Below are 14634 nucleotides of genomic sequence, written 5' to 3' on the forward strand. Positions count from 1 at the left end.
ACGTTGCTCCCTGCCCCTTGTTTGGTTTTGTCCCTTCCTGGTCCCATGGTGAGCAGGTGCCGGTTCCTCGTGTGCAGGGCTCAGAGCAGTGCTGGGAATGGGGCGTGGTGGGGTGACTGTTCTAGCTTGAGGTTAAGGCAGGGACTCAGTGGACAGGCTGCCTATGGGGAGTCAGGAGACCCAGTCCTGACGTCAGCATGTGTGACCTTGGGGAGGCAGGGATTCAGCCCGTGGATGCCTCCTGGCAGCCAGTACTGCACTCGGCATTTTAAACACATCACCTCACCCTCAGATGGAGGCAACGGACGCGAGCAGAGTCCCCAGAGTCAGGCGATTGACTGTTTCCTTCACGGTTTTGGCCAATGTCCTAGAACTGCCTGCAGCATTAGCTGCTTAATGTGTATTTTAAATCGACTCACTTTTATTCCTCTTAGCCTTCCTGAGGTGATATCTGTGAAATCATAGTTCTAAAGTGTTTTAATTTTTGCAGCGTTTTACATGTCAAAGTAAGTCTGTGAGTATTAAAGTGGTTGGTCTCTGTGCTTCTTTAGAAGTCCTGTTTGTCCCCTCCAGAACCGGGTACCGTACCTCGGGGAGCACTGGACCAGGGGGTTTCAGGAAATTTAGGAGAGTGGCAGCACCAGAAGGTGACGGACACTGTCCCGCCTGCACTGAACTCAGCTGCGTGCTCCGGGGGCCACGGTGCTCTTGGGCGCCCACTGTGTCCCCACCCCAGAGAGCCAGGAGGGGAGGGGGAGTCATGTGGTCTGAGGTGGGTGTGGGAGGCCTGGCTGAGGCCACCTTCCTGCCTGCTCAGTGGAGACAGGAAGCTGGCTCAAGTGTCCCTTGGGTGTCGCTCACGTAAAATAGCAGTGTTCTTTGGGAGGTCATAGGTCATGGGAGACGGCCACACGAAAAAGAAGTCAGGGGATCTGGTGAAGAAGGCCTGACAACCCTACAGCCGGCCGACTCCTTGGTGGGTGGGCGAGCTGGGACACTTATCCTAAGATTTCACAAAGCAGACCTTACTAGTGCAGGGTCACTGGGGCTTCCGAGGTGGCTCTGTGGTAAAGAATCTGCCTGGCAATGCAAGGAGACATAAGAGACATGGGTTCAATCTCTGGGTGGGGAAGATCCCCTGGAGAAGGAAATGGCAACCCACTGCAGTGTTCTTGCCTGGCAAAGAGGTGTCTGGCAAATTACACTCCACGGGGTCACAAGGAGTCAGATACGGCTGAGTGACTGAGCACACACACGTGCACTGCAGGGTCACTGCTTTCCTTTCATCTCTCCTTCTGTCCCTCCTTCTCTCTCATGCTTTTCCTTTGCTTATTTTGTAGAAAACTGGATCCTACTGTTAGGAAAATTCAGTGTTAAATGAAAACAACCCAAACCTCATAATTTATAAAAGAAGTGAATTAAGGAATGGTTATACACACTGTGTATAGATTATTTGAGCTCACTAAACAAATTCTTTAGTAAGTGCTGGAAAAGATAGGGAGTGACCGGCTGCCTGCAAGAGTGACTGCTCAGGGCTGAGAGATGGGCCCTGGGAGCGGGAGGCAGGGTGGCAGGTGGTGGGGCTGGCCGTGGTGCTGTGGGCATGGGAAGGACTGTACTATGAAAATCAGAGGTTTGTGCCCAGAGCCCCCGCAGCTGTGTCACAGGTTTCTGCACAGGCGTGTGGCCTGTGTGGTGGCACTGACACGTGCAGACCCCAGAAGACAGCTCAGACCTTCCCCCAGCCCCTTTTTCCTTCGGAGTTGCCCCGGAGGGACGTCTGGGCCCACTCTGTCTCTCCCCTGCTCTCAGTGCGTTGTCTTTTCTTGGGTCCTTCCTCACCCTCCGTCCCTGTGACTTGCCGTGAACCCTGGTAGTCATCCTGGAAATCCGCTTGGAAGGCCCAGGTGTTTGAAGCTCTGAGAGCAGGGCACCTACAAGGCAGACAAGCTTTTTCTTGCTTATCCTCCTATGTGTGACCTCTGTACCTTGCTCTGCTAACAAGGTCTTCATCTCATTATCTCCTTGCCCAGGACCCTCCCACCACTGGGGGTGAGGAGGTGAGGACAGGCAAGGGGGAATGCCAAGTTGGTGCCATCAGCTGGGCACCCAGAAGGGCTGGCTCCAGTTCCTGAGCCCGGGGCCCATTCTCCTCCAGACATGACAGGCTGCTTTTCCTTGATTTCTTGTTGGGCTCCTGAAAAGTGTTAGTTGCTCAGTCATGTCCATCTCTTTGTGACCCCATGGGCTGTAGCCTTCCAGGCACCTCTGTCCATGGAATTCTCTAGGCAAGATTACTGAAATGGGTAACCATTCCCTCCTCTAGGGGATCTTCCCAAACCAGGGATCGAACTTGGGTCTCCTGCATTGCAGGCAGATTCTATACCTTCTGAGCCACCAGGGAAGCCCTCCTGAGTTAACAGACAATTGATGTCTCAAAGAAGGAGGAGGTTTGTTGTAACCATTTATCCTTGCGCCATTACAGACAAGAAAATGGAACAAGGTGGGAACCTGAGTGGGGTAGAGGGTGGGACTCGGGAGAATGATCAGCATGTGTGGAAGGTGGTCTGAATTCCCCACACCTTCGCCCCTGAGCGGAAGCCCACGGATCCTTCAGCTCCTCCCCACCATTTGCCACCTTGTCCGTCTTACAGTCTGTTTTCTCCTCATTCTGTCCTGCTGTGGCCGACTGAGGTTTGGGAGAACTGGAATGTGGCCCATCTCTGCTGAGGTGGTGAGCTGTGCTCTGGAGAAAATAAATCTGGTAATTGAATAGCCAGGAGTGCAATGGGGTGGAGTGGGGGGAGTAGCTTCCGTTTTGGTTGGGAAACTCTCAGGAGGTGACATACGAACTGGCACCGGAAGAGCTGGAAGGATGTAGCTGTGCTTGATTCTAGGGGAGAGCATTGTGAGCAGAGGGAACCACTGGTGTGAAGGCCCTGAAGTATAAATGTGCTGGCATGTTTGTGGGATTGAAAGGCTGCCAGTCTGTTAGCAGATTTTTCTTTCCATCCTAAAAGTGTTCATCGTGTTTTCACATTCATTGACATGCATGAGAAAACAGAATTTTTTTTCCCCCCAGGGAATCATTTTCCTCCAGCTCTTGTTGGAATTGATTACTAAGATCACCTAAACTAGGATCACATTGGTGGGAGCTGACCAGCCTTTGGGGGGACCCACTCGGCCCTCATGCAGTTGGGGTGCTGCAGAGCCAGGCAGCTCCGATTATTGCCGTATCGTGACTTGGGCTGTTTATTACAGAAGGTATATTTTGTACCAAATCAAGGTATTCTTGCCTGGGAAAGGCATGTGAGCACTCGTGGAACAGGGTGATAAAATCAGCTGTCCTTTACTGAGTTCCTGTTGATTCCTCACAAAAGCCTGAAGACCGGCAGCATGATTCTTTCCCATTTTCAGACAAGGTAGTTTTGGGATTTTGACTGGGGTTGCCAGATGATGAAGTGTGGACTTAGCATCTGATCCCAGAACTGGCTGCAGACCTGGCTGGGCACTCCAGCACACGTGAGATTCCACGCCAGACTGCCCACGGAGCAGGGCGATCGCTGTCGTGGGCTCTGTCCTGTCAAGTCCAGAAGTTGGCACTGCAGCTCTCCCGCCCAGTGCTCTGGGAGGCCCCAGGAGAAGTGGGCGCCTTTCGGCTGTTCCTGCAGTGCCTGGATCCCACAATGAGAGCAGGCTTCCCGGAGTGCTATCCTGTCCCTCTGCCCTCCGGCAGCTCCTCCGGGGACAACTGGGCCCAGGGAGGTGGCATGGCCATCCCGGGGCCCTGTGCCTGCCGCCCTTCAGACAGGCCTTGGCGTTTCCTGGAAGCCTGGCGTCTCCCTGGGCACAGGGCCCGCCCCACCACCTCCCTTCTTGGCTCCAAGAGCTCTGTGTGACTTGATTCCTAGTGTGCGTGCCAAGTGATACATGAGTTTTCTCTTCCAGGCTGAGCTATGGCTCGGCATGGCTCTGTCCCCAGTGGACATTTAGTGGAGCAGTGGTCTGGCTCTTCAGGCCTGTCTGTGCCAAAGAGCCCGGGGCCAGACATCTGCCCCTGCCTGTCACCGGGCTGTGCTGTTCTGGGTGCTTTGGCCTCCCCATGTTGGAGAAGGTGTCGAGAAGGTGTTGTGTGTAATGGATATGAGGCAAACGTCCCCTCTCCCCCATCCCCAGGCTGTCCTTTGCAAGAGAGATATCTTTCCAGTCTCTTATTTTACATGGCACTCTCTTGGTTACATGCTCTATTTTGCACAACAAAGTACCGCTTGAGACCACCTTAGCCTGAAGCATTAATTACTGAATGTGGGTGCTCCTAGAATTCTCTTGACAGACTTCATTAAAGGTAAAAGGAAGCCAAGAAATAGAACACAGATTTAGCCACTGTTTCTGGGATTTTGATCTCATAATTATAAACGTGGAATATTGATATAAGGGATCCTTTTAAAGTGGCTACAAATATCTGGTTATAGGCTGGTGAAAAAACCACTGCCTTAATGGTATGGGCATGGGTTCTCCGAGGCTGGGATAGATGCCATTTCTGGTGACAGCATCCCACACAGATTTATAAGGGGCTTGTATCTGAAACATCTTGAATAGATGATTGGATGATGTGTTCTGGAAAACTGCTCTGAATGACTCAACTTGACTCTGGGGTTGGTAAAGACATTCGTGTTGAGGAGCACATGAAGGGTTTGAAAAAATTCAGTTTGTAAGGTGTGTAGTAGATGGAAATAAACATGAATAAGATTTTTATAATTTAAAATAGGTATACATAAATTGGGCTTCGCTGGTAGCTCAGATGGTAAAGCGTCTGCCTACAATGCGGGAGACCCGGGTTTGATCCCTTGGTCAGGAAGATCTCCTGGATAAGGAAATGGCAACCCACTCGAGTATTCATGCCTGGAAAATCCCATGGACCAAGGAACCTAGTGGGCTATAGTTCATGGGGTTGTAAAGAATTGGACACGACTGAGCGACTTCACTTTCACATACATAAATTAATAAAAGTTGCACATAAGATTTGGCTTTTTAATCTACATCCCTAAAAAAATTATAGTCAGTTGCTGTAAACCATCATCTTGGATCTTCTCATGGGTCAGCTGCCTTCAGTATAGGAGTCACCTTGTGGCCCTGGGTTTTTGGGTTATGTGGTATTTCTCCTTGCAGCCCCTGAAGTGGAGGATCTGAAAAGGAGGGACACAGGGAGGGGTAGCATGTTCTCTGCCCCCTTCCTCTTTTTTTCTCTCTTCCATCACTCTTGCTTTGATCACCGCTGTGAGGCACTAGCCCCTGGCTGGGCTGGGGGCTTCAGAGAGTGCCAGACTCTAAGCCTGCCCTCAGGAGACCACAGTTTCCAAACCTGTTTGAGATACTGGCAGGCCTGGTGCTTTGATTCATGCTTGCAGTGTCTGTGCTTTGCTTCTTGCTGCAGAAAGTGTACTGTGGAACATATTAATTTATCTTTAAGTAGATTTATTATATGAAATATTCATTGGAGCAGGCTCCTCTGTACAGCGTTTGGAGCAATGTACCCAGTACAGTTTGTCCTCATAAATCTATTAATGCTGATGGGATGTAATTGTCTCCTGTGAAGCTTTGGGGTGAGATGGGGGCCTGGGGAGGGGAGGGAGCTGGCTGCCACTCGCTGTCTCTCTCCCATGGTTTGGCCATAGTGGACCCTGTTCTGAGTGTGTGTGGGTACACATCCATTTTTTTCTCTTCCTTTTTAATGAATGCAGAGGCTTCCATTTCTGAGGGCCCTCGTCAGCTTCCAGCTTCTTGTCAAATTCCAGTTTCTAGCAGTTGTTAGAGGTGTAATGAGGCTCAGAGGGAAAAGCCGGCTCATGAGTGAAGGCTGATCTGTGAGCAGAGGGAGTTCAGGGGACCAAGGAGGGGCCGGGTGTGTGCGTGTGTGTGTGCGCGCGCGTGTGTGTAGTATGCTATCACAGAGGAAGCTCAGGGGACCAAGGAGGGGCCGGGTATGTGCATGCGTGTGCGTGTGTGCACGTGTGTATGTGTGCATGTGTGTGTGTGTGCGCACGTGTGTAGTATGCTATCACAGAGGGAGTTCAGGGGACCAAGGAGGAGCCAGGTATGTGTGTGTGTGTGTGCACGCGCGCGTGTGCATGTGCACGCACGCATGCATGTGTGCGCACGTGCGTCTGTGTACGTGTGTGTGCATGCATGCGCGTGTGTGTGTGTGTGTGTGTGTGTGTGTGTGTAGTATGCTATCACAGAGGAAGCTCATGGGGCCAAGGAGGGGCTGTGTCTGTGTGTGTGCACGTGTGCAGAATGCTAACACTTTGGATGAAGTACAGCGTGGCAACCCCTGAGCTAGGTGTTTTATCTGCTCATCCCAGGTGGTCCTTACAGGAGGGGAGGTGTCTGTCATTCCTGTGTTATCCATGAAGAAACTAAGGCCCACTCGAACTCCGAGAGGTCTAGTAGCTTGCGTAGAATGCAGCTCATTGAGTTCAGCGAGCCTGTCCTGATGGCCTGGGGCTTTCCCAAGGCCCCGAGCAGTCCCGGCTCCTGGCCTCCAGGAGTGCCCCATCCAGCCAGTGCAGAAGCAGGACCTGCAGAGGAGACAGACGGGGAAGTGGAGCCTCCCTCCTTGTGACACAGGGTGCTCAGGACAGCCTGACGCATCGTGGGAAGCCGCGGGGAGGCCAGAAGTGCATGTCTGAGCAAGAGTGGAAACACACAGGACACCAAGGTGTGGTGGGCAGGGTGGAGACTGCCTGGTTCAGTTCCCCTCAGTGCTCAGGGAGGGGAGGGCTGAGGGGCAGCTGGAGCCACTAGTGTGGGGCCTTGCTGGGGCGTTCGGACTGTGACCCAAGGCTCTGAGGAGCCAGCGGAAGTTTTGAAGCCAAAGAGGAAGAGAAATGAATTTGCAAATTTGGAAAACTCATCTTGCCTTACAACAGAGGCTGGTCTGGAGGGCGCAAGACAGGAGGTGGGGAAGCCTGTGGGGTTTGTGGTCTCCCTGCAGCCAGGATGTCAGGGGAGCAACGTGTGTGGGGTTGCCAAAGCCAAAACCATAGTTTGGCACCTGTGGTGAGAAACAGCAGAACTGGTCTGGATTCCACATCCCAGGTTGGAAACGAAAGTGAAAGTGAAAGTCATTCAGTCGTTCAGTCGTATCCAACTCTTTGCGATCGCATGGACTATACAGTCCGTGGAATTCTCCAGGCCAGAATACTGGAGTGGGTAGCCGTTCCCTTCTCCAGGGGATCTTCCCAACCCAGGGCTGGAACCCAGGTCTCCTGCATTGCAGGTGGATTCTTTACTAGCTTAGGTACCAAGGAAGCCCAGGTTGAGAGGTTACAGAAGGGGAAAAAGTCAAAGAAAAAAAAAGTCAGAAAAAGTGCATTAGGAGACAAATGACAAGAAGTTGTAAAAAGACTTTTATGAAGAGATAAAAAATTTAAAGGCTTACAGATAGGGAATCATGAGGGCTAACACAGCATAAAGGATTTTTTTTGTTTAATAGTGTTTTAGAAATTTAAGTGGATCTGAGAATAAAAAGGAAACACTTAAAGTGAGTTAAGACAAAAACAGATTTCTGGCCAAAAGCAGAACCTAAAGTAGGGGGAAGCAGATGGGACAGCTGGCCTCTGTGAGCCGGGAGGTGCTTGTTCTAGCCGTCTGAACACTGACAGCTCTGGGGCTGCAGGCTTGGGCGGTGGCACCTAGGGCTGCCCCGGGAGGAACCTGGGCAGGTGGAGGGCAAGGGCAGAGGTAAGTTACAGAATGGAGCCTACCTGCTTGGGGACTTCTTGGGCACTGCCCACATCTGTCATTTTTCCTGCAGCAGGGCTGCTGACAGTGTCAGCTAGCCAGACAGGGGCCTCGTGTGGCTCCTCCTTTCATGGTCGGCACCCTGTTCAGGCAGGTCCTTGACCCTGGAATCGAGGTGGTGGCTACCTCGCAGTCTCGTCCTGTCCTCTTAGCTGCCAGGGAAGATGGAGTTGGAAGGTCATCAGCAGATCTCATGGGAGGGTTGAAGGAGGAGGAGGAGGGACATCCGGACTGCGGCTTGGGTACATTTATTGGGCTCCTCTTGTGTGCAGTGGAATGTGCTGGATGTTGCGGGGCACACACAGCAACAGGGAAGACTTGCAAGACGTATGTGAGCCGAGTGCATGGTAATCTGGTATCTCATGTGGGGCTGGGGCTCTCTGTGGGATGGTCTGATCATCGGGAATAATGTCAAGCAAGGGAAACCGACTCAGGAGGCTCTCATGTCTCCTTTAATTGCTGATCTTGCTGATGTTTTCCTCTATTGGTCACTGTTAAGGAAAAGAGGAGGTGTGTGGAGTGGAAAGAGCATGAGACTTGGAGTCTGGAAGCCAGGGTTCAGTTCTGGCTCTGCCAGTTGTTAGCTCTGTGGTCTTGGACGAGTGTAACCTCTCTGAGTACCTACTTTATCAGTTGTAGCTTGGATGTCTGCCTGCTGAATGCCAGGTTGTCGTGGGGATCTTTGTGTGTATGAGAGTTTCATAAACTGCAGAGCTCTGTGACAGAGCCGCTGGTGACATCTCTAGACTCTACTTGTTTTGAGGAAAGTGGTGCCTGGTTTCTCCTGATACCTCTGTCAGCACCTCCAGAGTGTCTGGGACACTTAAGAAATGGTGGTTGAGTCAATGGATGAGTTGGCTGCATCTCCTGGCATTTTTCAGATTTCATTTTCTAGTGGCCAGACCCTCTCCCTGTCACACTGCTGGGCAGGGAGGTGGTACGTCTGACTGCAATGCAGAACATATGTAATGGCCTCCAGGTGATGCTGGAGCCAGTGCCAGGACCCCAGACTTGCTGAGGGTCCTCACTTCATGACCAGTTCCATTAACTTGGTTTCCAGTCTCTGGGCACAGAGCTTCCTCCAGTGTGGCCCAGTTTGAGGTTCAGAAGCAGAAGCAGACTGGGGGCAGCTCCCATTTCCTGGCTCCCACTCCTCTTCCACTGTGCCCCACATGTCTGCCTACACACCCTCACCCTTGGTGTTCCCATCCCCACTGCTGCACTCTGCTGACTCCCCACTGCTCCCCGTTTCCCTAGGCCTTAGGGGTGCCATGTCCCTCTCTCGTGGGCCCTGGAGAGGCCATATCTGTCCTGTCCACGGCCCGTGTGCGTGCTGGGTCCGTGCCTGGGCTGCTCACTCTTGCCGTTGCCTGTGTCCTCCTGCAGGTCGTCTTCCATGATGTTGGCGTGCTGACGGACAAGCTCTTCCCCGTCGTGGAGGCTATGCAGAAGCACTTCAGTGCCGGCTCTGGGACCTACTACAGCGACTCCATCTTCTTCCTGTCAGTGGCCATGCATCAGATCATGCCCAAAGGTAACCTGAGCTGCGGGGCAGCGGGCCCTGGGGTGTGACTTTGCATCTCTTTTCCTGGCTCCAGGACCCTGTATTGGAGAGCAGACGGAGCTCCACTGCAGCCGGTGGAGAGGGCAGGGGTCACCAAACTCTCTGTGTACAGTACGCCCTGCAGAGACTCCAGGGCAGGGCCCTGGGCTGCACAGCTCCTGGGACCCACTCATGAGTCCCCAGTGTGAGCTGTGCAGTGCGGACTCTCTGGGTTGGGGCACCTGGGCTCCAGCCCTGACTCTGCTCCTCGCGCACACACACACCTCTGAGACTCAGTTTGCTTATCTGTAAAATGGCAGGTTGGACTAAGTGACCCTGTATCTCAGTCTGTGATCCTGATCTTTCTGGTTTGAACCTGTACTTATGTGATTTTAACTTATCAAACCTAGATGTTAGAAGTGCACATTATGACTTAAGAGGACTTTTTCTGAAACTCTGATGCACAATTAAATATTTTCTGGGCTTTGGTCCCTGTGGGGCAGAAGAGATGGATTGTCTGATCTGTGATAGGTCAGCCATGTGTGGAAGCGCTAGCAGGTTATCCTTGGACTAGAAGCCTTGAAGGGGTTTGGGGGTCTCATTTGTGGGATATACCAGGCTTCTGAGTTCTTCTCCAAATAGTCTATGACTGATTCTGGAGCCCTGGGTATTGCCCCCCACCCACCCCTATTTCTAGCCACAGTGAGCCATGAGCTGAGCTTTGTAGGGGTGAGGAGGGGAGTTCTGGGATCTTGGGGTAGCAGCTCTCCAAACTGTGACCAGGCCAGGTGGGACCCAACAGCCCGGGGACAGCCCGGCCACTTGGGAGGTTGCTGCTCCCGCCCAGCAGCCCCCAGTGGGAGAGGAGCTGAGCACCACTGCCCGAATTCCTGGTGAAACAGGAACTCAGGGGAGAGAGGCTGAGGCCGGGTTCCCGTTGGCAGGTGGTCCGAGTATAGGAAAATCTAACCCATCCATCTTGGCTGAGACTTTGTCTCCCTGCGGCACGTTCCTGCACCTGCCTGTTCTTTTAGCTGTCAGGTGAGGGCTCAGGGAGCTTCATGAACACAGGTCTGAAGAGAGAGGGGACTCACTCACCTGAAGGGCGTGGGGGGAGAGCTGACATTTGTGATGCTGCGGGGAGACCAGGTGCAGCTCCAGCAGCGCCCCGAGCCCCCCACAGCCCTGGAGGTCACACACGTGCGAGCTGACCAAGGAGTTGAGTGACTGGCAGTCACTCCTCTCCCCTCGGGTGGGCAGGTGTGATCTCTCTGGGCAGACCCTGTGCAGGTGCTGTGGGCATCTCAGCCTGCAGGAAGCTGTGGCCCTGCCCTCCTGGATTCTAGGGAGCAGACAGATATAGGTGCTGGTCCCAGCTGTGCTGCTGACCCCATGTGCCTTTGCTGGGACCTCAGTGTCCCCACCTAGAATTGCAGGAGCTGACCTAGTGAAGAGTTCAGGCTTCCAGGAATCTCCCTAGGAGATTTTGTAGTTCTGGGGAGCAGAGAGAAGAGGGACTTTACCCTTATCCTCTATCCCCCACCTGTGCCTCACTCCTCACAGTCCATTTTGATTGCTGTGTAGAGCAGGCTTGGGAGCAGGATTCTATTTGGTCAAAGGGTTTTGTGGTTAAACTAGCAATTTGAGATTCTCAACCAGATGGGCCTTAAGGGCCTGCCCAGACCCGTTGTCCAGGATGCGTGATCAGCCTTGAATGAAACTCTTTGACAGAAGATGTGATGAAGAACTGCAGGAGATCTGGGAGGAGGCATGCCTGACCTTCCTGTCCCTCCTCCTTCCTCCCTTCCTCCCTCATCAGCTGGTAGGTCTCTGCCCATCATGTGCTAAACTCTAGGCCAGGTTATGCTTTGGGGCACTCAGAGGGAGGGGCTGGTCAGGACAGAGTAGGTACTTGTAGCTGGTGAGGACCAGGCTGTGAACTCTAAGTGCAGATGACAAGAATTAGGGACCCAGGCTCCACTCTCTGCCTCGCTGACTGCCCTGCCCAGTAGCCTGGCCCTGTCCCTGGGCCCACATCTGCAAAGAAGAGCTTTGGCCTGGGTTTTTCTGTCCCTGCAGTAGGTCCGATCATAGGTGTCCCCCCACGTACTCCATGGGCCCTGGGTGGGGCGCGGTGTCAGGAGGTGGGGATGGTGCTGTGTGAGATGTGCTGACCCCAAAACAGTCTCCTTTCTTGGGTTTTTAGATGAATGATGCCAGAGGTTCATTTATGCATCCGCCTAAAGTCTGCTTGCTAAGAAGCACATTATTAGGAGTCACTAAAGTTTGATAATCATAAAATAAAGCAAACAGTCCTGGCGTTCCCCACAGAGCTTGGGTGTTTCTGCCCAGCAGTCTGGCTGCTGCCCAACACTTGGCAATGTTGCAGAACTCCTACTGGGCAGAGCCTTTGGGATTCCTGTGATTTTCGGAAGGAGCTTTGTTTCCAAAGCACCATTAGTGCTGTCTTGAGTTTGTCATGTCTCTTTATTGCTGCCTTTTGTTTTCATTGTTTTCAATCATAGAAATTGCTGTTGTCTTGTACTTTGTTGATGGTTTTTTTTCTTGTGTAATTGCCACATTCTTGCTATTTTGGTTTATTTTGTTTCTTTCTCAGTGTTCTTTTTTCTCTGGGAAAGTGAGAATGGGTTGTGGGTGGATCATAAACCTTTGGTCTCACCCAGGAGGGCTGGTTCAGAAAAGCTTGTGTTCCCCTGAGTTACAGCTCAGGAAGTCCTGTCTGGTGTTTGTCCCCAAATCCAGGTTATTTCTGTGTATTCAAATAATGCCTCTCCTCCCCTCCCCATTATAAAACACAGTTAGTTAGCATTAGTCACTCAGTCGTGTCCAACTCTTCGAAACCCAGTGGACTGTAGCCCGCCAGACTTCTCTGTCCATGGGATTTCCCAGGCAAGAATACTGGAGTGGGTTGCCATTTCCTCTTCCAGGGGTTCTTTACCATCCGGGGATCAAACCCTGGTCTCCTGCACTGCAGACAGATTCTTTACCATCTGAGCCACCAGGGAAGCTTCTGCAGCGTGTTATCATGCTGTACCCAAACTGTTACAATATGTTTACTTATTTTTCTGTTTTAAAGTAGCATTCATAAAAAAATCTGAAAACTGCATTAAAATGGAAAAAAGTTATCCATTTACTACTACATAAACATCACCGCTTTGTTAATTCTGAGTATTTTCTAATATCGTCCCAGCACATAGCTTTTTAAAAATTTAGGCAAAGTAGAAGTTAGCCTGCGTATTTAAAGCATCATGAGTCTTTCTTACATATTAAAGTATGAAATTCAACCTTCATTTAAGCTGAAAATTGAAAGAAATGGTACAAGTAAATCTGTATCATGACTTTTTCAGTTAATGTCACTCATCACCATTTTCTATGTAATCATAGTCTTTGAAAATTTTTTGAATGGTTCCATTGAGTAGCTAAACCTTAGTTCACTTTATCATTTCTGTGTTCTCAGCTACCTAGACGCTTTCTATTTTTTTCCTACGATCATAAATTACACTGTGATGACTGTCCTCATGTATAAGGATTATTTTCTTTAATTAGGATGATTTCCTTAGGCTAGCTCCCTGCAGGTGCAATTCATAGGCCAAAGATTAGCCTTAACAAAGCCTGCCTGTGTTGGCTGCCTCCACCCCAGGGACTCAGCGGGCATGGGCAATGTTCTGTACAGTTTCCCAAGCCCGTTGATGTCTGGCCTCTTGGAAGGACCCAAGGCAGCTGTGTATGAACTTCAAGGCGGTTGCTGTCCCCCCTTGACAGGAGAGGAAGTGAGGAGATGGGGGCAGGCTCCTCTGAGTTCTGGGATGAGCTGGGCCTCCCCATGGGTTCCTGAGGCCTTGACCCTGGCTCATTCTGATGGCACGACCTACGTTCCAGCCTCTCAAACCTGCATAGCCCCCTGAGGCTTCCAGAGCCTGGCCCCTCTCCTCTTCTGGGCCCCTTGCTGCAGTCCTGCAGAGGGGGCCTGGCTGGGCTGGGTGGCGATGGTTAGCCCCGTGTATGTTACCCTGACCATCCACTCCTCTCAGATCACGTTCGCAGAGAGCATGAAGATGCCTTGCTGGTGGATTCTGCTGGCTCTGATTTTAGTCAGACCTTGTTTCTCCTTCCGTTGCTTGTTGGAGGGGCCACGTGCGGCTGGCTGCTCCTGCTCACACTTGCCTACCCATGTGTCCTACACAGACATGCGGCCTCTCTCTGTTCCTTACTCACACCCACAGGGCTTTTATCTCCTGTCAGTAGTGTTGGGCTTGTCACCCTTGGAAGCATCTTATGCAATGGAAAAGAAAATATTTTTTTGCCCAACTGGAGCTGGAGGGTGCAAAGAGCAGCTTCCTTCTGTGTCACGTGGCTTTAAGGAGCTCTTGGCTCTGGCTTAGAGACACCAGGCCATAAAAACAGCCCTTACCTAGACTGAGCCACGATGTCTTATTCATGGTGGGGAGGGGAAGGCAGGTGCTCACACGGTCAGCAGTGGGTAAGGCTGGCCACAGACCCCAGGAGACTTTCCTGGAAGGCTCTCCTGTCCTGGGGTGAACACTTTGCCAATAGATGTCCTTTGCCAAGGCTCTGGTGTTTGCATGACCCAGTGCTGGGCACTTTGGGTGTCACAGAGATGCGTGCTAAACTTATGATGGTGGTGTGGGTGGCATGGTCCAGTGATGACGCAGGACGCCATGAAGACCAGAAGGAAGATGGACACAGGGCTGAGCATTCAAAAGAGGAAGAGTCACAGGCAGGAAGGAGGAGGGTTTCATGGAGGAGGTGGAACTTGAGGTGGGCTTTGAAGGGTGGGTAAAATTTCATTGTGTAGAAACAGGTAGTGAGCAGTTCAGGCAGTTGGGAAGAGTGTGGTGAGTGTTTGGGTGATAGCACACTGCCTCCATTGATGACACATTAGGGCACATGTTGGGAAGCGTGAGAGAGGAGGTGGGTGGGGAGGTTGGAATGTGCCAGGGGCTTGGATGCCAGGCTGGGGGGCTGGCTCCTCACACATGGGGCAGAGCCTCTTGAGCATCTGGCAAGGAGGTCCTTGACCAGATCCATGCTTTAGGAGGTGTCTGAGGCTGGCAGTGGATTACAGGGGGAGATGTGGGGGCCTAGCACATATCTTTACTGAGTGTCCATTGGCTGGACAGGCTGGGAGGGATCCACAGGTAGACTCCCTGGCTTCATGTGGCAGCTACTCTGGATGTGCATGTGTGTGCGCGCGCGTGTGTGCACACGTGTGTATCACACATGTCACATACACAAGGGGAACTGCA

At 51.9% G+C, this 14634-nt stretch overlaps 1 protein-coding gene across 3 annotated transcripts in view; it reads left to right on the plus strand.

Moving 5' to 3' along the window:
* XXYLT1 (xyloside xylosyltransferase 1) overlaps positions 1 to 14634 on the plus strand; it is a 178530-nt gene that overhangs the window by 17587 nt on the left and 146309 nt on the right. For 2 of the 3 annotated variants that reach the window (XM_020877848.2, XM_070466207.1), the window contains one exon: positions 9190 to 9337. In XM_020877848.2, the coding sequence (XP_020733507.1) occupies positions 9190 to 9337 (148 nt within the window). Of the gene's footprint in view, positions 1 to 7658; positions 7744 to 9189; positions 9338 to 14634 lie in introns of those variants that run through there. The other variant, XM_070466208.1, reaches the window with a different exon arrangement.

Source organism: Odocoileus virginianus, chromosome 4, assembly GCF_023699985.2.
Source record: "Odocoileus virginianus isolate 20LAN1187 ecotype Illinois chromosome 4, Ovbor_1.2, whole genome shotgun sequence".
NCBI classification, from domain to species: domain Eukaryota; kingdom Metazoa; phylum Chordata; class Mammalia; order Artiodactyla; family Cervidae; genus Odocoileus; species Odocoileus virginianus.